Source organism: Chiloscyllium punctatum, chromosome 6 (assembly GCF_047496795.1).
Source record: "Chiloscyllium punctatum isolate Juve2018m chromosome 6, sChiPun1.3, whole genome shotgun sequence".
In the NCBI taxonomy this organism is placed as follows: Eukaryota; Metazoa; Chordata; class Chondrichthyes; order Orectolobiformes; family Hemiscylliidae; genus Chiloscyllium; species Chiloscyllium punctatum.
The window spans coordinates 52,622,932-52,646,719 of NC_092744.1; the positions used below are offsets into that span (position 1 = coordinate 52,622,932).

General features: G+C 37.4%; 1 protein-coding gene across 1 annotated transcript in view; it reads left to right on the forward strand.

Annotated features, from left to right (window-relative positions):
• Positions 1-23,788, forward strand: part of LOC140478499 (transient receptor potential cation channel subfamily V member 6-like) — a 35,719-nt gene that overhangs the window by 4,414 nt on the left and 7,517 nt on the right. The window contains exons 3-12 of the mRNA XM_072571757.1: positions 1,399-1,480; positions 7,166-7,260; positions 9,696-9,818; positions 10,583-10,723; positions 12,700-12,798; positions 16,678-16,850; positions 17,365-17,511; positions 20,914-21,120; positions 22,958-23,044; positions 23,162-23,238. Coding sequence (XP_072427858.1) covers positions 1,446-1,480; positions 7,166-7,260; positions 9,696-9,818; positions 10,583-10,723; positions 12,700-12,798; positions 16,678-16,850; positions 17,365-17,511; positions 20,914-21,120; positions 22,958-23,044; positions 23,162-23,238 — 1,184 coding nt within the window. The 5' untranslated portion in view covers positions 1,399-1,445. The remainder of the gene's footprint in view (positions 1-1,398; positions 1,481-7,165; positions 7,261-9,695; positions 9,819-10,582; positions 10,724-12,699; positions 12,799-16,677; positions 16,851-17,364; positions 17,512-20,913; positions 21,121-22,957; positions 23,045-23,161; positions 23,239-23,788) is intronic.

A 23,788-nucleotide genomic window follows, 5' to 3' on the forward strand; every position in this document is an offset into this window, starting at 1 on the left:
AACAGTCAATGGTGGGAATATAATTCCTGACCATTACCCTGGTCAGCACTCATGCCTGAACAGACATTGACCCCTTGTTTATTGATGGTTTTATGAACTAGCAAAACCTGTGGTCATGTAATTACATCAGCCATCTTCAGTCAGTGTTTTCCTTTTTTAAAAACCTATTTTAGTCCACATAGAGGCATAAGTTTAGGGTGAGAGGGGAAAGATTTAAAAGAGACCTACGGGGCATCTTTTTCACACAGAAGGTGGTACGTGTATGGAATGAGCTGCCAGAGGAAGTGGTGGAGGCTGGTTCAATTGCAACATTTAAGAGGCATTTGGATGGGTATATAAATAGGAAGGGTTTGGAGGGATATGTGCCGGGTGCTGGCAGGTAGGACTAGATTGGGTTGGGATAGCTGGTCGGCATGGACGGGTTGGACCAAAGGGTCTGTTTCCATGCTGTACATCTCTATGACTCTATTACTCTATAAGGTCCCAGGTATTAAAAATCAAATGATGGAAGTCAAAAATTGACAGCCTGTATCTATCACTATAATAACACAAGGTAACACAAGACATATGTAAAAATTCAGTCTGAAGTTACAATGTGGAACTTCTCACTAAACAATGGATATAGCATACAATAAACAGTACAGAGTCCAAGTAGTTATTCAAATGCTATCATCCAAAAAATTCCAGATGTTAAGAATGGGACTGATCAGAGTAGCTTAAAGAACTTAAATTTACTCTTTGGATAAACTCAATTAAAATTTTTAAAATTAAAGGTGGGTTAATCCAAACAATTTGAAAAGCATCATGTAAAAATTAATAGGTTCTGAGTATGGAGATTAGCTGTTCTTATGAAATGAATGCAGCACAACTAATTTTCCATCTTCACTGAATTGTAATTTAAGGTATGCACTGACCTTCCTAATTGCTATTTCTATGAGATTTTCAAGATAAACTTTGAACATTTAATTTCTAAAGCTGCCATCCTGTTGTAATCACCTTTTTTGAATATCCATACTAAAACACAAACATTTTACATTCACAATTTCAATATAAGTATAATTTGAATGAAGATATAGAGGTGGTTAATTCTTTCCTGGTTTTAACTGAAAACCGTGACTTCATCTAGCTAGTTAGAATTAATAAAAAGACCAAAATCAAATAGATTAATGTTCTGCACACAGAAAGGAATTCAAAGTTTAAAAAAAAATCATCCTGATTAAATGGTTGCATGAGCATATTTTCCACATTAAAATGGATTAAACCTTAAAATGAACCATTTAGTCATCTTAATGCAGAATACTTGATAATGCTGATAAATTGGGAGATTCAGAATAAGCATGAGCAAACTTTTTTTAATTCTTAAAGCAAATGCTAACGTTTGTATTTTCATTTTTAAAGGATTTCACTGTGACCTTGAACTGTCCAAATTATTTGAAAAAGTCCACATGCATGTCACAATGGATATGAATGACACAACAAGGTAAATTGTGTAAATGCTTATAACTTGTCAAAAGTAATATTTCCTTTAAAATAGTGTTGCAGTGCTCTGTTAAACACAAAAGAAGCACAGAGTAGGATATGGGATAGAGAAGATCATTATGGGAGGTTAACTCTGAGTCTGCAGTGTTCTGGAAAAAAAATACACATTTTAATCATTCATTATTGTAGAAATGCTGTGAAATGGGCTTCCCTAACCCCAGCACAAAAAGCCAAACATCCTCAATTGGCTTTGCCTGTGAGAGCAGTGCTGCAGGCCAAAAGCATTTGTGTGCTATTGACATAATGGGACATCGTTGCTGGTGTCGGTCAGTATTTCCAGCTGAGTTTGATGCATCTTTCTGAAAACCTGGACCACTCAGGTTCAGGGAATAGTCTGCTAATGACTCCAAACTGAATACGCATTCAACTGCACAAGGGACTCCTCATTGCTGCGATTTAAAGAATCAGTAAACCACTTTGCTGTTGGGTCACTTGTAATTTACTTTGCCTCCTTTTGCAGCAAAATTGGTGTAAGGACTGGGGTTTTCGTTTGAAAGTCTCTTGGTGCGTTTTAAATCCATTCAGGGTGGTCAGAGAATTTGGACACCCAAGTTGGAAAAAAGTACAGAGGCTGTGCAAACTTCATCTGTATCAGTAGCAGGATCAATAAATTGGAAACCTGCAGTAAAGGAAAGTTCTGCACAGAGGGAGGAAGGGGAGAACATTCCACAGAAGGCCTGATCCATCATGAGTTTCTGATACCGCTGTCTGTATTATGAACAATACCAAGTTAAACTGGAAGCTGTCACAAAACTGTGCTACCTACCTCAGGCCACAACTTACAGCAGAGTGACAATAGTACTGTCAGTGACCAACAACACCATAGAGGCTTAAACCTCTTATGATTGTTCTTTCTAGGCAGTAGTTAGCTACTTGGCCAACTTCTCAAGTATGCCATCCATTGATACATTAAGGTGGCGGTAGAAGTCCTATCTATTAAAAAAAAGTGATTATTTCATGCTGTCTTCAAAGAGGGAGAAGCAGGACTATATATATGATATATAGGGCATGTGGCTTTGCCAGGATTTATTAGATTTCTTGTCATTCCATCTACTTTTGGCATGTGATGCTATGAACTCTCAAAGTTAATAAATAGAGCTATAGAAGTCATAAGGCTATAATTCAAGCAACATTCAGTTTTTGTGCAACTATGCTTAATGCATTACATTTGTGAGTACAGGCCATCCATGCAGCAACCATGATTATGTAGTGTGTTACTCCCAACATTTTCAGGCCTGCAAGAAGAACAAGAGGCTGCTGGGAGACAAGGCTATCCATTAAGCATGTTGCTGATTAACTATCCCAAGCCCTTACTGCCCTCCCAATCATGAGTCCCCAACTGCTATCATCAATGAGACACAAGACTATACGTTGAAGATCCCAGAACCACAGAAAAGATTGAGGAGCAGAGCATCCGTTTGCCCAAGCAACACTTTCACTGACTGAGATATTTGGGATGTTAAGAAAACATATATATTTATGGATTATGACAAACTGTTTTGTGGGACTGTTTCACCTTTACTGGGTTGCAAATAAAACATTAAAATATCAAGGAGTGTCCAGCAGAGCCCTGTAAGAAGAAATTAGAGATGTTTTATGAGTTAATTGTTGGATAAATAGACTTGGGAAAAACTCTTGAAACTATTGTTCAGCAGCAAACTCTAAAGTTGCTTTATTAGTACACACCTAGGTATGACAGTGCTCCAGGGGCAGAGCCTTACAAGGAAAAGCCATGTTATCTCTCAGTCCGTAACAGATAATTCTTTAAGGCAAAATCAACTAAAATGCTGTTTCTATCTCAGTGAAGAAGTTTGTAAAATTCTGATAAAGATTAAAAGTTTAGGACTCCTGACTATTTCCCATTTGAATGTGAAATCTTCCATCATTCCGTGACTGTCAGTAACAGATCTCAACAATGGATAAACAAAGAAACAATGAGAAATCAACCCATTATATTTTCTGCATTCGGGCCCTGCCTTCGAGAATGTTGTTCCTTTCAATGTCTATTATTTTCAAAACCACATTACGTTCACAGAGCTGTAACATCTGGTCTTCTCTGTATGAAAGTGTTTGTGAAGGACTATGGGTATGCAGTTTGTTTCTGCATCATATCTTAGTTAGTGACCTGTATTGCCAGTTGTTTAAAGAATAAATTCATTTCTAATAACCAAGTTATGTTTGAATTTATTGAAGAAACCTGGCAAAGATCTCTTTTGTTCTGGATAACAGTAATAAAGAGAAACAATTTAACCATATTAATGTTTAAGTAAAATGTTTAAACTTTTAATATGGCTCAGGGAGTAGTTGGGTTTACCAGCAGCTCCTCCTGTCAGAGTCGAAACAGAAAGAAGCTGCCCGTTCACTGTTTCTAAGTTTACATTGGCCTGCACCAAGTTGTATGCAATGCCTGATGTCACATTGGAGCCAGTTTCCTCTCTGCTCCTTGTAAGTGACAAGGGGCTGTCTGGGATGCCTTCCAATTCATTTAGTAGCATAGTGCGTACCTTCAGCAGTGCTATCCTGGAAGTTGCCTTATCAAAGTCCTCGTCTAGGTCTCATAGTGGAATCTATATCTGATATCACCCTGGTTGGCCTGGCCAGTTGCAGTCCACTTATACTCAGTAACTCGCCATATACATGATGAGGATGAAGAAGAAATGGTGACGTGTATAAGGGAATATCATACCATCCCCTTGCATGCTTTCAGTGATGCTGAATGTTATCGACTCTGTCACAGCCAGGCCCATGTTGCATACCACCATGAGGCTTGGGATGAGATGGTTTTATTTTGCCATCTTTTATAGTGGTCAAAGGGAGATGGCAGAATGTTGGTGATTCTGTGGCTCTGTTCAGTTTTATGTTCCTGCCTTAGCTGAAGAGCTGGAAGCTGTGAGAGGTAGGTGCAGGGCTGTCACAGGAGAACATGTACATGGCTGAAGTGAAGAATCTGAATGTTAGACATGAGTCTTTGGTCCTGAGGATTCCTGATATGTGAGTAATCTGGGCGGGGCATTCACTGGAGTGTAAGGTTGAAGGCCCAGTGGATGGAAAATGTCCTTTGAAGAAGCATTCACTGATAATGCCCATCTTTGTGAGGCAATTAAAACTTCTCAACATCATACTCCTGTCAAAAATCCTTGTTTTATTATGTCTGTCTGTTCCCTTAAAACTGTATACCTTGAGGGCTGCCTATCTCCCCACGACAATGTGACATCTCTCCTCTGATCCACCTCCATGATTGAGTCCTCCAGCAACTCATCAGTGAATCTGGGAGCTTTCTCTCTGCCCTGTTGCTCTATTGAGAAGCAAGCCCCTTTTCATTAAATTCAGCATCTGTTTAAGACGGCCAAATTATTTTTCAGAACAGCAGACTACATTCAACAAATTTCCTCTCATCCCCTTGATGAGGATTCAGGCTCTGTGCAGCTTCACGCTGAGACCATGGAAGTAAGAAGGCATCATAATGTTTTTTAGTGCTGCCTGTCTCACTGGAACTGGCCATAGACACGTTGGGCCAGATTTTCTGCTCCCTGAAGTGGCATTGTCAATGGCAAAAAACATGTTGGGAAATATGGCACAATGGAAATCAGATTCTTGACCTCAAGGAAATAAGTTCAAATTTGTCTTTATGGTACCTCGTTTCCATGTAACTGCATTTTGTTACTTTTGTTCCTTCATTGAAATATGGGCATCGCAGGCTCCCTATCTCTGTTTGTCCTTCAGAAAGTGTTGGTGATTTGCCTTCTTGAACTATGTAAACCATTTGGTGTCGATACACCCAGAACATCATCGGGGGGAGTTCTCAGATATGACCCAGTGACATTGGACAAATGGCAATATGTTTCCAAGTCAGGATGGTGAATGATGGAGAGGGACTTGCAGGTGATGGTGCTCCCATGTATCTGCTGCCCTTGCCCTTCTAGGTGAAAGTGATCTTGCATTGGAAGGTCCTATTTTAGGAGCCTTGGTGAATTTCTACAGTACATCCTGTAGATTGTACACACTGCTGCTAGTGGGTGTCAGTGGTGGAGGAAGTGAATGTTTGTGGATGTGGTGCCAATCAAGCGGGCTACTTTGCCCTGAATGGTGTCAAGATTCTTATGTGTTGTTGGAATCATATAGGCAAGTGCTCCTGGCTTACATGAAAGTCAGAGTTGGTATCTGGTGACTATAGCTCGCCACTTTTTTCCCTGTGCCTTCATGTAATAACAGTGTCTTTACAAGGTCCCTGCATGCCCCATAGGCACATTTCTCTTCCACCCTTCAATCCCTGCAACTGGGCATGGCCAAACCACCAGCTTTACCATATCGTCATGCCTACTTTCTGACCAACTTACACACCATACTTGGCACATCCAAAATGAAGTGAATACTAAATAAAGTGTCTGACAAGTATCAGTGGCAGTCATATAAAACATAAACCTGAACCCTGAGTTTAAACCGTTCTCACTTAGAAAAATCCTGTGGATGGAGTAGAACTGTAGATGAGTTAGAAATCAAGCACCCAATCTAAACCTGCCCCAAAGTTATTGGGTTAGCTTAAAATTAGAAGCTGTAACCCATCAGTTGGAAGAATTTGAAGAAGGTGTCCACCTTCAAGGAAGTGGAAAGTAAGCAAGGAGGATTGTCATCAATGATCACATGATACTTTCAATGATTTACACTCTAACCTGCCAAGAAATGGCGTGGGCGTGGACCTCAAATGAGTTAATTTTATGGCTTTGGACTCATGAGCCATTGAGGATATCAAACTTCCCTGCAAGTGTGGACTGGTGAGTTAATCAGTTAAATCATTACACAAGGCATCACAAGCTAGTCTAGAGAGCCTGGCAGAATCTGCCACCACACCATGGTTTAAAAATCACCATAGTGTTACCTGACTTTAGGGTTGTTCTCTCATGGGTGGTGGTTTAACCTGCGGGTCACCACACCTCAGGTATGGGTAGAGGTTGAAAAGGAGAGTCTTTCATGGTAACCTCAGTTGGTGCAGGAATTGAACCCATGTTGTTGGCATCACATTGCACTAGAAAACCAGTACACTGAGTTAAACCAAACCCCACCAGGCTGTCCTGCTCTTAAATTATCTATTGAACTTTTTCAATAGAGATAAGAATCAGAAATATTTAAGCCCTTCACATTCACCATCAGCCATTTTATACCACAATTTAAAGTCAAAATATGCCACATAATGTATAAATCCTAAATAATTTTAAATCTTTCAGCTGAAATAGTTATATGAGCAGAAAAACATTACAATGTGGTCAGTGTGCACCTGTGCTGCAGCTGTTGGACTTTTGACAGATAGTGGACAAACATTGGTAGTTGCTCTGTTTGTGCTAACTAATAAAGTGATTAAACCTTCAATTCAGTAACCAGTTCAAACATTCAGAGCAAACTAAATGAAAACCTTGATACCTGAGGGTTATCAGCACATTTTGATAAACGTGTGAGTAAAGTTTTAGTCAGATATTATCAGTTTTGAAATGTTGACCTTTGTCAGGCTAAAGTAAAACTTTTAAATCAGGTGGAAAGTATGAATATTTGAGTCACCCAGCGAGTCATGAATTTTATAGGTTTAAATGTTTGTTTCTCTTTGAATAAATGTAACAATGCTTTTTTTTCACAGACATGGCAGTGAGTTTTTTAAAGCAGCTCACACAAATGATACCATCAGTATGAAAGCCTTATTGACAAGTGAAGATTTTGACCCTTACGTTCGAGGTATGTCCGATAGAATTAAAAGTTTATAAATTAAACATTTACTCTTGACTTAGTAGCTTTTATTTTGCCTTTCTTTTCCTATAACTTACTAGTCAAGAAGCTGGTGAGATATGCATTTGTAAATGTTGGCCAGTGACATTCCTTTGCTACCACTGAATAGATACAACAGTGTAGTCTAGATTGATGGATCTATGTATAGTCCTTCAATCCTGTCCTATATAAACTCACCTTGAATGACGTAGCTTGAAGTCTCAACTGAGATTACAATCTCACTTTATGGAGAATCATAGGAAATCGTTTTCATCACTTTGCACCACAGAGTTTGACAGGGTCAGTTGTTGAGCTTTGGTCCTTATGTTTCCTTGCAACAATCACCAATCAAAGAGTAACCTCTTTCAGACAGATAATTGGATTTGTAGGCTATATTCTGCAGTTACACAATATATTTGCTTCTTTAGCATAAAATCCCGATTATCTGAGATATGTACCTCAAAAAAGAAGATGAAAGATACACTTTTTGTTAATCTATTTTAAGCCTATGAAGTGGCAAATATCTAAATCTGTGACATTCTAAGAGGAAAAAACCATTAATGATGAAAATATACAGACAATACAATTTGTGGACATAGAATTAACTCACCTTGACTAATGCATCATAATTGAAAAGTGTGGTGCTGAAAAAGTGCAGCAGGCCAGGCAGCATCTGAGGAGCAGGACAATCACCCTGATGCCTACCTTGAAGAAGCTCTCCTCCTCCCTCTGCAAGGAATTTTCCTGCTCCTCAGAATCCCTTGTAGAGGGAGGAGGAGAGCTTCTTCAAGGTAGGCATCAGGGTGATTGTCCTGCTCCTCAGATGCTGCCTGGCCTGCTGAGCTTTTCCAGCAGCACATTTCAACTCTGGTCTCCAGCATCTTCAGTCCTCACTTTCTCCTAATGCATCATAATGACTATAGAGAACCTTGCCCCTTTGCCATATGTTTTTAGCTCAACACAGATCTCCCAACTATACTACAGATGTTGGGATATCTATTTGGCAGTGACTGAGGTTTTCAGGTTAGGCTCAGCACAGACACAGTGCTCTGCCATCTTCTGTAAGGAAACTTACGAATGGCAACATTAAAAGCATTCAAACATTTGCAAATTTGTTCAGCAAGCTGATGTTTTCGGCCCTCTTCTTGATAAATAAATAAATCACTTCTCAACAGGAAAGACTCTAACAATCCCCTGACAACCAATACAGCCAGAATCCATTTCCTGGAGGTCAACATTGTCTAGAACCAAACAGTCACATTAATGCCACAGTCACGAGAAAAGGATAGAGACTGGGCATTTGGCAGTAAGTGGCTCACCTCCGGAGTCCTTAAAGCTCCTCTAACATCTGCAAAACAGTCAGGAATCTGAAAAAGTATTCCTCACTTACTGAAATGAGTGCAGCTCCAACCATACACTCAGGAGGCTTGACACCATCCCTTAGGACAAATCAATCTGCTTGCTTAGCACCAATCCATCACCTTAAATACCCACTCTATCTACCAATGGTACACTTTAGCTATAGCGGTTAACAAGACACGGTGCACTATATTAACATACCAGGTCTTCTTTAAAGCACCTTCCAAAACCACAATGTTCATCACCTAGAAGGAGAAGAACTGCAGATGTGGGGAACATCTTCACCTCCAAGTTCCTCTCTAATCACCACTACCCACTTGGATATATATTGATATTGCTTGATCATTACTTGGTCAGAATACAGGAACAACATATTGATAGTCTCTTCACCACACTGCCACAGTTCCAAAAGAATGCTTGCCATCACTTTCTCAAGGGAGAGAGACAGATAATAATGCATGCTGACCCTGTTAGAAGTACATAGTCCAAGAATTAATTTTTAAAATAAGTCTCAGTTGCTTAGCACAACTGTGCAAATTTATTTCACTGCTGATTCCCCAAAGCTCAAGGGATCTTTAAGTGCTTCTATGTATTTCTTCAGATTTAATTAAGTTTTAAATTCAGAAAGCTTTCTGTTAAGTGGATGCAGCCACGTTGTTTTCCATAGTTGATGCATCAGTAATAGGAGATCATCAATTTGAAATTGACACTGAGAAGGAAAGAGATTAGGAAAAATATCTTTGCATCAAAAAGAGAGTTGTTCGAACACATTTATTTATGGCATGGAGGAATTAAGGTAGAAGCTATTGTATCTTTAAAAGGACAAGAATTTAAATAAGGTGGAATGGAAGATGCAGTGCTATGGAAGATGCAGTGCTATGGAGAAAATAGGACAGTGGAACAGTTAAGGATTACATCGCCAAAAAGCTAGCAGAGACAGTGTGGGATGAATTATGTCCTGTGTGGAAAGTTCTTTAGTTCTAATTTTTTTTGATATTCTTATGCGCATTTGTTCAGAATCTAATTTTTAAATTTATCATTTAAAGGGAATTTAGAAGAAACAATACTGCATTCAGCTTTGTTCAATGGCAATAAGGAAATTGCAGAGTTAATTCTGGATAGGATCCCATCTCTCATCAATGAACCCATGACATCTGACATGTACAAAGGTAAAATATCTTGGATTTTAATACTTATTAGCATTAAGTGTAAGGAGCACAGAAATGTTAATTTCCTAATTCAAAAGTCCTGTAACTACACTTACATTTTTTTGTAAATGATTTTTGAAATAAAGTATGTTTATTATTAAATGTGCAAATAATTATCAGCATTGTGCAAACACCTTTATACAGAAATTGCTATCTGCCAATAAATTGCCCAAGTTACAATGCTTGAAAGACCAAACAAGAGTTAATGGTAATGTGTAAATTTGCAACTTCAACTATTTTAAGCGTAACAACACTTGGGACCAATGGGGAATATAGACTGGTCATTATAATCTGATCTTTAAATTCTCAACAAAAAAAAAACACAATTTGTGGAACAGGTTCAGTAATAATTACTTAGATTCAACTAGGAAGGAAACCAAGTATTGATGAGCTGAGGAAAGGGAGGGGCTGTTGTTGCATTTCTATTCATTAGAGACATGTTACAGATTTAGGGGAACTTGTCCAACACTGCTGTAAAATTACTGATAGATAATCCAAAAGGTAACATTAGCAATATCCAGTAAGTGGTGTATGATGTAGATCTGAGCCACCTTTCTGAATGAGAAGATCATCGAGAAATACTACACAAAATAGAGGTCAGAAAATGTTCATGTAACATACAATAGGCCCAGTTACTTTAATATATTGTACAGAGGTCTTTCTTATTCTGTTTGCATGAATGAACTATTTCTAGTATCACTTTTCAATTTTCCTTCACCCTCTAGGTGAGACCCCCATGCATATTGCTGTCCTGAAACAAGACGTGGAAATGGTTAAGGAACTGTTGAACCGAGGTGCGGATGTGGTAAATGCACGTGCAACCGGTTCCTGCTTTGTCCCTGGAGAGGAATGTCAGTGTTATTATGGTAAATTCACTTTTATTTTCTCAGAACTATGATGAGATAAATTATTGAAGTATTATAGCAGATTTCTAGAGGGTTGCATAGTCTTACATAACTGTAACCTGTTCATCTGCCTATTAATGAGTGTAATGTTTCAATGTATCCTCTGTAATTTGTTATTGTTCATTCTCACTCAAAGTTGTTTGAAAATGACATCTGCATTATGTATTCAAGTGAATTTCCCGAACCGGTTTAGAATTGCTGAATAAACAGGTAGTCATCTTCAATAACTTGTAGGGGAGTTACATTAGTTTTATGTAAGAACATAATCAACAGTGAATGCTTTTCTTTGAAATAATAGTAAAATCTAGGTGCCTTAACTTATCAAGAATGATGTGTGTAGTACATCTTAAACCAATGTTATCACTTTTGATTGGAAGCAATCTCAGGTCCATGAACAAAAAAGTGAACATGTGAGTCATAGAATCATTGAATAGCCACAGCATAATAGGAGGCCATTTATCCTATTTTGCTCATGCTGCCTCTTTACAGGAGCAGTGCCTCACACATTTTTACAGTTTTCTGGCAATGCTTTTTTTTTCCATACAGGTGCTTATCCATTGCCAATTTGAAAGCTCCATTGTATTTGTCACCAATGTACACTCGTACTGTGCATTCTATATCTTAATTGCAGACTGCATAAATAGTCCTCATGACACCATTTATTCTTTTTCCAGTCATCTTAAATTGGTACCCAGATCACTAAGATATATTAAGAAAGCACTCATCCACATAATGGTCCCAGTTTACTCATCTCTAGTCCAAAATTGGTGTGATACGTATTTTAGTCAATTAAGTTGGTAATTTGGTCGTACAAAACAGTATTGCTATGGAAAAAACAAGAATAGCAATGTAAAGGCAAAACATATTGATGAGAGGACAGTGTTGACTAGTTAGCAAGTGGACTCAAATTTATAGAAACATTGTTGTGTAGATGCACCAGTTAATAACAACTGACAGTTAACTGCCAAGAGTTTGTTTAAATTTTAAACCAAACAGGTTGGCGCTGATTGGTCAAGACATTGCCCTGGAAAATGAACCAGAGATTGGCTGTGACCTATTTTTAAACAGGCAGTGTATGTGTACATCTTTTTCCTAGGACATACAAGTGGCTGTACTGTGAGCCTGACTGACAAGCCTAAATTGATCGTCAGTGTAATTCGTTGCATACTTGGGATAATTTGGTGAATTTTGTCACGTTGTGAATCATGTCTAATGTTGGATGCTGTGGTGTGAGTTTTGCAAGGTCCTAGGTATGGACAAACTTTGCATTTGTGAACAGTGAAAGGGATTTTCTATTTGATATGACCCAGCTATCTTGGGAAAAATGGGCTACATTCCTAGCTTCAGCCAAGTACTGAAATATCACACTGCCCATTTATGTGATAGAGAGTTTGCATGATATACAGTGACTAGGATAACTGATCTGATCAGAGTAAGCACCATCCCATAGGATGGCTTTGATATGCCCTATTTCAGCAGTAGGTGAATAACTACCTCAGGTGCTATTTGCAAGTTTGCTGATAAAGAAATCTTATAACACATGGAACTGTGGTGTTAGCCACTAACAGACCTGTTTCTAACATTAAGAATCAAACACCATGGGAGTGGACTCTGATATAAATGCATTAATTGGGACCTGACAACTCTCCGTGACATTGTAGATATATTGGGTTGAAGTCACTACATCTTATTTATCAATTGGCAACATTCTAGTTATGTTTATTAGTGTGTTCCCATTAGATAATATAAATGTATACTAACTTGTGTTAAATGCTTTATACACACTGCATAGAAATGTTCTTGATTTGCCATGGTTTTGATGACTAATATCTAGGAACATCCACAAGAAAAACAGAACAGCAGTAGAAACAATTTTGCTGTCAAACCCTCCTCATATTGATGATGAGTTTTAACCACATTTTTTTTCTTATCTGCAGGTGAATATTTGTTGTCATTTGCAGCATGTATTGGCAATGAAGAAATTGTCAGAACTCTAATCAAGCATAGTGCGCCCTTAGAGGCACAGGATTCCTTAGGTAAATATTCCAGCATTCACAAACTACCAAACCTTTGAACTTCTTCATGTGTAATTATCATTGAGACTTATATTGTTCCCCTCAAAAGATCTGTAACCCTATGAATTACCATAATAATAAATAGATTTGAAGTATTTTGTTTGCTTAAAACCATTCTGAGCTCATCATAAAAACAACAACCTTGCACAAGTTTCATTTCATATAAGAATTTGTACGTCTTTCGCAACAATATTAGAAAGATTCGATTTGGTGAATGTCAACCTTTTATTACCTCTGGATTCATTGAAGGTTCCTCCCCAAAAATGGAATTTTGGGAATAATTACATACCACAATGTAAAGTTCACAGATGTGTTTTTAAAAACTGCTTTAAAAACAGAATGACTCTAGAAAAATCACATTTTATCAGAAGCTAACCACTATTCAGTCCTCATGCCAGACAGGAAAAAAAAAGGATTGAGAACCAAAAGAAACAGATTGAAAGGAATTTGCTAAAAAAGCATATTTGAGGTGAGAAAAAATATTTTAACTTCATGAGTAGTTAAGATATAGAATGCATTGCTTGGAAGTGTGGTGGAGTTTGGTTCAACTGATGCATTGAACAGGGTATTGGATGATAAGTTGGATAGAAATAATGTGCAGAGGTATAGTGATAAAGCAGGAGATTGAAAGTAGATATTGATGTTCATTTTAAGAGATGGTGTGGATACAATGGACTGTATGGCTTCCTTTGGTGCTGTAACACCTCTGTGATTCTGTGAAGTTAAAGGGAGCTAGACTATAACAGATAGCATGGTTTCCTGCCATGCCATTAAAAAATACAATGGGGAGCTCTCTGGACTGAAGCTTCTGCTCTCTGATGATGACTTTTGAGGAGGAGGGAATTTAATTAAGTGGATTGTGACATATCTGAATCCCACTTCCTTCTGTTACATTATCAAGTGCATTGTTTAATGGAGTCATACACACATAACTGTCCAAGTGGTTTGGATACCAAAAGATTGGGCAATAGATTAAAGACTGATCTTTTACCTCTGGAATCTGCATTCAAATCTATTCCTAATTAACATGTTAAATTTATCCTCTTGAGCATAAGGAAATTTGCAGGTGTCATCTCAGTCCATTTCTTAGTAGATGTGGGTATCTCTACTCATAAATCCAGCACTATTTGCCAATATGCCTTAACATAAGAGGTAACAGATTTATATAGGGAAAATTACAAAAAAGTACTACACGGCACTTGTATAAACTTGGGGTATGATTGTTAGAAGAAAGTGAGGACTGTAGATGCTGGAGATCAGAGTGGAGAGTATGGTGCTGGAAAAACACAGCCGGTCGGGCAGCATCCGAGGAGCAGGAGAATTAATGATTGTTAGAGCTTTATTTCCATTTTTTTCTTCATTTGTGGAATGTTTCTGGGCCAACATGTATTTCCTGTCCTTAGCTGCCCTTGAGAAGGTATTGTGAGCTGCCTTCTTGAATTGCTGCAGTCCATGTGGTGTAAGTTGACCCACAATGCTCTTGATGAGGGAATTCCAGGGTTTTGACCAAACAACAGTGAAGCAAAAGTGAAATATTTCCAAGTCAGGATGGTAGTGGCTTAGAGAGAACCTTGCAAGTGGTGTGGTTTCCATATATCTGCTGCCTTGTTTTTCTAGATGACAGTAATTGTAGTTTTGGAAGGTGCTGTCTAAGAAACCGCAGCGAATTTCATTAGTGCATCTTGTAGATAGTATACATTGTTGCTACTGAGCGTAGGTTGTGGGGGGATTGATGTGGATGTGGTGCTAATCAAGCAGACTGCTGTGTCCTGTATGGTAATAAGTTTCTTTGGTGTTGTTGGAGCTGCACGCAATCAGGTCATTAGAGAATATTCCATCACATTCCTGACTTGTGCCTTTTGGATAGTGGACAAGCTTTGGGAAGTCAGCATTCCAGCTCTTGAGCTACTCTTGTAGGCAGAAGTTTGAAACAGAACTTACAGAGTCATGGAAGCAGACACTACCGTGCAAATAGTCTACACCGAACATGTTCCCAAACTAAACTAGTCCCACTTGCCTGCATTTGGCCTATATCCTCCAAACCTTTCCTAATAATCTACTTATTCAAATGTCTTTTAAATGTTGTAACTGTGCCTGCATCTACCACTTCCTTTGGCAGTTCAGTTCACATTCTGTGTAAAAAACATTGCCCTTCATGTCCTTTTTAAATCTTTTCCTCCCACCATAAAAACATGCCCCCAAGTTTTGAATTCCCCTACCTAAGGGAAAAGACTCTTGCTATTTACTTTATCTATGCCCCTCGTGATTTTATAAACCTCTATAAGGTCAACCCTCAACCTCCTACTCGTATAAAAATTGTCCAAGCCTATTTTTATAACTCAGACCCTCCATTCCTGGCAACATCAACTTGTGAGATTCTTTTTTGCCTCTCAAAAAGGGACAGATACAAATTATTTGCCTGGAAGGATATTCTTCCCTCTATCCTGGTGAAAATATAATGATCACTATGCTGTACTTCCCTCTTTCTTTCTTTGGAACAGAAAATACTTCACTGCAACTCATCAAGTTGGAATGAAGATCATAATGTCCTATAATCTTATCCTCTTCTGATGTGTCAGAAATGGAAACTCAAAAATAGAAGCAGGATGAGGCATTTTTCCCTCTCAAACCTATTCCAACAGTAAATTAGATCATGTCTGATCTTCTAACTCATATGTATTTTTCCTAACTACCTGAGCTGTTTTCCTGAGCAGGTTTTGTGGTTTACCATTATGTTCCACTTTAGGGAAAGGGCAGACAGCAATTGAACCCACCTTACATGACATTATTCCCAACCACACATTAGCCAACTGAGCTACCCAACTCATTACAATTCATTGAGTGAGGAAATTTCTCCTCACCTTAGCCCTTTTATGCTGACATAATGAACCCTAATTCTAGATTCCCTAGAAAGGAGTAAATCCCTGCCCTCTCAAGCGCTTAAGGACTTCAATGCAATCATGTTTCATCCTTCCAAACTCTGGGGAATGTGGGCTCTTATGTTCATTCATTCCTTACAGGACAGACAGCCATCTCATCCCAGCAGTCTCTTTGGAAAAAATTTAATGCTTTTTAAAGTTAAGCTTGACATGATTCGTGACAACATATTTATTTTATCTTTGTTTGTTCTTAATGGTATTCTAAACTATATGTTTTGCCCTTCATCTAAATTTTGCAGTCATTAATAATTTCACGTAATTAGTTAATAAAAGCAAAAGTGACATGAGATGAAACTGTTTCATTCATTGAGCTGTTAAGGCCTGAAATGTACAATGTGAAACTGGTAGAGGCAAGTTCAGTTGAAACATTCAAAAGTGACATAGGTTCCTTTCTGAAAATGAAGAAAGTGCAGGGTCACAGTAGAGGAATGACACTGTGTGAATTGCTTATTTGGAGGGCCAGTGTAGACATGTTGGTTTATAATAGTTCTGTGATTCTGTAAAAGCAAAATTTCATATCATGGTTTAAATTTAAATCTAAGTAAAATATCATCTGTAACAATAACCACAAACCTTCTTTGTATAATTGAAAGGATCAGAATTCATATTTCTTTGCCTGTGCACACATCAATTTCTAAAGTGAAAATCTAGCTACAATCCCACATGGGAATAACTGTCCGGTTAGACCATATTCAAGTTAACCTGAATTAACCATATTAAGGTAGCTTTGGATTTTCAGTTTGACAGAAGAGCTCACTAATTATCGATATGTTCATATATACTGTGATAATTCAGATTATGCCCAACCTGTTTCAAAAACGGAGGAAATGACTACATTTTAGCTTCTCAATTTCCCTTTCGAGAACAAACTATGTTTGTATAATAGAATTCTCTTGGACAGGTAATACAGTACTTCATGTGTTGGTTACACAATCAGAAAAAAAACAGAAGTATTCCATGTATGATCTCATCACATCGCTTGTGTCTGAGAAACAACAGCCAAGTCTTGAGAACATTGTGAATAATGATGGCTACACTCCATTAAAGCTTGCAGCAGCTGAGGGAGATTTGGAGGTCAGTACATTGTGACTTTTAAATGAAATATGAAGATATTGTTTGTTAAAGTGTACAAGAGGATGGACTATTTATTTAAAGAGTCAATAATTTTAAGTACAAATCATCTCAATGGATATTAGAGATTCTTGTGAAGGTGGGTTAGTTCATAACACACACCTTTTTAAATGTTCTAATATCCATGATTTGCCTCATTCATATGTGCCTTATCAGTAAAATTTCTATTTGTAGCTGCATTATTCAGCACAATTTGCCCTAAAATGTTTACAATAATTGTCTGCATTATCACAGCAGCTCTAGGTTTTACTTTTGTCCAACTTTTTTGTCATTAATATTAGTTTCATTACACCCCAGTCAATCACTTGGGAGATTTTAAAGACTAATTGTTTTGTTCATTCAGAAGATGTTTAATGGACTCTAGTTGAAATCAAACCAGTTCAAACCTTTATTCATAAATTGTATCAAATGTAATTGAATACTTTTTTTAATACCTTAATTTAACTTTATTTTGTAGATGTTCAACTTTTTGGTGCAGAAACAAAAGAAAATATATTGGACAATGGGGACAATTTCTTACTGTGTCTATGATCTCACCAACATTGATACATGGGGTGACCAAAAATCAGTTCTGGATATCATAACAACTAGCAGGAATAGAGAGGTAACCATAAGGAATGAAGCTGCCTTTTCCCATTGTAATTATCAATTAAATTGCTCATTTTGCATGAGATTGTTTTCTATTATCTTTTCCACTGAAAAGTTACATAGATAAGTATTTATATTGTTAATGTATATGAATTTAATAGAGATTGTGACTTTATATAATGCCCCTCCAATTGAAATCTGTATTCAGCACCTCAGCCAATTTAATTTGGTTGATTTTCTAAAAACATCACAGAATTCACGTGCAAATTTTATTGGTTTATTTTTGGTGCTCTGGCTGCCATTTCATCTCCAAAATGGCATGAAAATCACCCACACATAATTCCAGTCAGTCCACAGCAGATGTCTCCTTTGGTGGATGTTTTGTGGGTTGCTGGATGGGAATAAGCACCCAGCAAATCTTAATGTCAGTCAGTGTCAAGCTGATTAGACTCTGAAGGTGATATTTTTGACCTGAATGTTCCAGTGGAATCGTTGTTTCAGTCTTGCATATCTGAACTTGCATTCAATAGCAGAAGAACCAACCCTTGCTATCTACATCCGACACTACCATCAGAGCTATTGAGAGGACCATCAACAATTTACAGGCTTGTTCCAAGTTAAAATAAAGTGTATGTATGTTAGTCCTGTTACCTAAAGTTGGTAAAGCCCACCAGAAGTAGTTCGACTCATCGGTGCAAACCTGGGTACTCACTTCAAGGGTTCTGCTCACACCACATGTGCCCAGTTATTGATATGGTCATCTCTATCCCTCCAGCAATATCCATCCATGTTAGCTTCAATGAGGAATAATTTGTGCCTTGTTTCCATTTCACTTGAAAATGCCCATTGAAATCTGCCACCCTTATTGAAGGCAGATGGGCAACCTCAAAGCCCAGTGAGGACTATCTGGCTGATTGTTGTCAAGATGACCATGTCCATTAATGTCCTTGTGTCAGGCAGGCTCTTTCCAGGCAACACCTCCAAGATCTTGGAGTTTGATAAGCAATGTTGTACATGGAGGTTGCTGATGCTCTGTAAGTGAAAAAGCAGGAATACTTTGCATTCCAGAGAAGCATATGGAGAAAGAATATGGCTTTACCAGGATACCATGTTTCTTCACATTTCAAGGTGCTATTGACTGTACAGCTTATGTTTTACACATGCCATTTGTAAATGTATGGCAATCACAAAGATGGTGCAATGTCGAACTGGTGTGTTTTCAGACTAACAATCACACAAATTAATACACAATACTTTTATTCTGCACCAGTTCTCTCTTACATCAGCATTTGAGTCACTACAAGAATCTGTAGAGTGTCTAATATTCACCAGGTCCTTGACACTGATACCCATTCCACACACAGATGAATAGATCCCAAGTAACCAGAGCCATGATGTCATGCACAAAAATAACTGAGCTGACTCATGTGATGTTTAAATGATGGAAGCTGAGGCATTAGCATCATTAGATGCCACATCATGGATGGATCAAGGTGATGTTTATTGATGAAGTTAAAAATTACACAGCACCAAGTTATAGTCCAACAGGTTTTACAATCTTTCAGAGTGCTGCTAGTCAAGTAGCAAGTCAGGTGAAGGAGCAGCGCTTTTTAACTTTGTCCACCCCAATCCAACACCGGAACCTCCACAACATGTTTATTATGATGTTGGCAACCCATTTCATACTTGAAATGGTGTGCTCCACATTTTGCAAAAACCGTGTGAAAAGTTAGTGCTAGGCATCATGTTCCCTGACAATGAGGCATGGCAATACAAGAATATTTTGGTATGTCCTGATTCTGATCATGCGCATGAATTTATTAAGTTTTGTAGGACAATGCATTCAGATCCTCAAAGGTAAACTGTTGGCATTGACCACATTTGTTACTTTCTTCTATCAACTTCATAGTGTCTGTTTGAAGGGTATACTGACACACTGTGAGCTGAGGACCCCTGTCTCTCTCTCTCTGTCTTTCTTTCCATGCCCCCACCGGCAACCCCCGACCACCCATGTGCCAAGGTTTTTAGTGCTGTGCCAGAGAAGATAGGGTATGTTTTCTCCTATGTTGTCCCATTTATGTCTCTCCCTGTTAAAACTCAATTATGGAATGACTTTTTAATATCTGGTCCAGTCAAATTCACCTTCCCTGTAGGAGATGCAAACTGGTGTTAAGAAATGCTGCTAGCATGAATTAATGTTAACCTCTCACAAATTTGCATCCCCTGCTGAGGTTTGGAGTCAGTCAAGAGATTGTTTGGAATTGCTTGCAGATTACACCCAATTTCATGGGAGATAGACTTCCTGCATTGGAAGCACTGGGCGCTGGTTAATCACATATTATAATTCCCTGCCTGTTTTTCAACTTCATTGAATTTATTGACTTAGAAATTTAAATTGGTTTCCTGATACACAATGACTTGTGACAGTTCAAAAGTGGTTTTGCTGCTTGTTCTTTGTGCTCTGGGAATTTTTTAGAAAATGAGAAAAAAAAATCACCCCTGGAATGAGGTTACAGGCATTCAATACAATCCAATGCTGATAACGAAATTATCATTTTCTTGGTAATATATATCCTGAAAGAAATGTGCATAATAAATTCAACTTGATGTCCAAGAATGTGCCATAGCAGTTGAAAAATGTGATTAAATCTTCGTTTATGTTGATTACACACTTATTTAATTCCTTTTGTCCATGCCTCATGACTTTGAGTACACTGACAGGAAAACTTAAAATGTTTATCACTTCTCTAAACTTTGGGAACTTTAATTATGTAAGTTAGCTTGCTGAGCTTGAAGGTTTGTTTTCAGATGTTTCGTCACCATACTAGGTCACACCATCACTGAGAGTCTCCATAAAGCGCTGGTGGTGGTATGTCCCACCTCTCTATTTATAGGTTTTGGTTCCTTAAGGTGGGTGATGTCATTTCTGGTTCTCTTTTTCAAAGGAAGATAGATAGGATCTAAATTGATGTGTGTATTAATGGATTTCTAGTTAGAATGCCATGCCTCGTGCGTGTCTTTGTTTCGCCTTTCCTAGGATGTGTGTGTTGCCCTAGTCAATGTGGTGTTCTTGGGAACAATGTATTTTTCTCGCAAATATAATGAAGGGAACAGAGCCCTTAAATTCCTTCAATCAGGATTAGTGACAAGAAAATTGATGGAGCATATATTCCGCTTGTTTTTTTGTAAGATCCTGCACAGCCAGTTGTATGTTGTAGGATTTAATCTGCAAATGAACCTGACTGGTTGATTGATAGGCAGTGGCAGTCCAAGTGGCTAGCTTGAGCTGTTTCCCCATTTTTAATGTAGCCTATCATTTGTGGCTGATCACAATAGCCTTTTGGTGCCTTCTGAAATTTTATGTTTTTGTATTTTCTGTAGAAATTATGAGATAGGAATTAAATTGTTTTCTTTGTAGGTTCATAAACTCATTGATGCTAAACCAGTGAAGGAATTATTGCATCAGAAGTGGATTTCATTTGCATACAAGTATTTTCTAATGTGGATGTTTTCCTATAGTATGTACATTACAATATTCACCATCTCAAGCTTGTACCGGCCCTTGAAACCAGTTCCACCTGGCCAATTTGGTGACTATATTGTTAAAACACAAAAGACTCTCGCAGTAAGTATAGTACAGCATGAAAATTTCAATGCTAGAGTTGTAAAGATAGTATTTCACAGTTTGTGAACTGGTAAACACTTTACCAAATACAGTAATAAATCACTTTTAATCTATCTAGAAAACTTGTATGGTTGCTGTATTAACTGCTAAACTGTTGAAATGTCCAAATCCAGTTTAAAAACGTTAGAATGAGACATTCCATCCCAGCTAGATATATTTGTTTTACACAATCCCTCATGTACTTTAAGATCAGGTAAGAGGGATTATCACTCAATAAATTTAATTCCAAGCAAATCAATTGATTTTAACAATAGACGCTGAGAGTTGTAGGTAGAAGCAGTTAACTGGGAAAGTAGATTGGAGGCTTACAATATTCAATGACACCAGCAATGATGTACAGAACAACCTCGGTTATCCAAACATCAATTATCCAAATTTTTGATTGTCCGAACAAAATCTCAAGGTCCTGTAAAAACATTATCCATTATCCAAACAATCAGTAATCTGAACAATCAATTATCTGAACAGAATACTCCCCGGCCGTCTTGGTCGGTTGTTTGAGATTGTTCTATATTCACATAGTTTTAGAAGATAGTGACAGTCAAAGTTGTTAAAGGTATTGCATTGTGAATTAATTGTAGGATGTGGGTGCTAATAAACAAATATAACCCAAATTCAAACCAATGGTCGTCCAGGTAAAATAAAATAAAAATAAAATTGAATGTAAAAACTTACTTGTGCATTAGGGATTTATTGGAAACAGTGTAACAGTTAAACATTCAGTTAATTTTCTTCCTCATTGACTAAATGTCAATTCTTTCTCTTTGGTTATGAGATCTCTTTTTATCTTTCCTGCTTGATCATTTTACTTTCATGTTGTCTGGAACAGTTCAACAACCAAATATGTAGATGGTGGGAACTTAAATGCAAAGAGATAAAGATTATTATCTACTGTTAATACCAAACCAAGAACAATTAAAGCCTGCTGGAATGAAGCTCAGAAGTTACAAAAATAAATAGACTGAGTTAACTGACAAGAGGCAGATGCAGTTTAAAACAGAATTGAAACATGCATGAAACTTTTCAGTGCAGTGTTGGAAACAAAGATACCTAGCATGTACGTATATAAATCTTTACACTTTAATGAGTAGGTTAAAACTCTCTGAATAAAATTAATTTTGAGTTGTACATTTTGCAATAAAGCTCTGGATATCCCATTTCCCAAATAATAAATGCAACCTTATGTCTCTTCAGTTGGATATAATAACTGTAGGAAAAGAGAAATACAAGTTTAACAGGATGAAACCTCTGATATAAGCAAAGATTCAAACAAATAGGACTGTATTCTCACAGGTAGTGATTGATGCCAAATCAATTTTCGCATTACATATTTTGAATTATTATAAAAAGTTATGAGACTGAAGTAGGGAAATAGGAGGGGACATGCCTCATGTTGTGAGGGCCAGAAAAGTTAAATTAACTCCAGATTAGCTCTAAAGAAGTCTTAACAGTGTCAACTAAAGGTGGAAGAGTTATGTAGTTAAATATTGTGCTAACTTCATTGATTGTATTTCTAAATAATGTTCTTATACAATATTTTTACATAAAGCCAAACACTGTAGCTTCATTGCTAATTTGTCAATTAATGATTAATCAATAAGTAGCAGTTTATATGACGCAAATGAATTGTTACTTATAATGGACATTTTCACATAGTGTTTTTATAGTGCCTGTTTGTCACTTCCAGTAGTGGTTCATTGATATTTGTACTTTATGCTATTAAGAATAATTATTTGCATATGCTACAATGATTTATTTAACAAAGTAAACATTTTAGGAATCCTATCAAACAAAGGAAGACTACTTGAGACTCCTGGGTGAGCTAATAACTATCGTAGGAGCACTGGTAATACTCATCAGTGAGGTAAGCTGAGAAACATTATTGAACTCAGTTATAAACCAGAAATAGGAACTTGTGCATTACCTCCAGTAGTTACAAAAACATGTATATTGTATCATGTAACTATTACCTTTGTTTTAGATACTGTATTTATACAAGATTGGTCCAAAAAATTACTTTGGAAATACATCAATTGGAGGACCTTTCCCACTACTACTGTAAGTACATGATCATTCATTTTCACCCTTCTTGTTTGTAGCAATCTATTGGAATGCATGTCAAAAAATAATAATTGCTGATGTTCTGGTGTCCAACTGCCCAGACTACCGAACACAAATGTACGACACATTAAGCATGCAAATCAGGAGCTGAATGCTGATGTTTGGACACCATTTAAGAATTTGGCAAAATTTAGACTTCAGTCAGTTTTACAAAATCTACATCCGTCTAATCAACGATCATTAAAGATATTCAAATGAAGAACAGATGAAATTTTAATTTGTTGATTTGACTTAATGTGGTAACAAGAGAAGCAGGTATTTTTTATCTGGTAGTTCCACAGAAATTCTGTGAGAAGTTCTTTTCATTTTCCTCCATATCTTATTTGCTGTAGGTTGGATCAATGCTTGATTTATGTACTGTAATACAGTGAAAAGTATTATTTTGCTTGCTATACAGGCGGATCATATCATACAAAGTGCACCAGGGTAACAGAGCAGAGTTCAGAATACAGTATCACAGCCACAGAGAGAGATCAAAATTAACTTT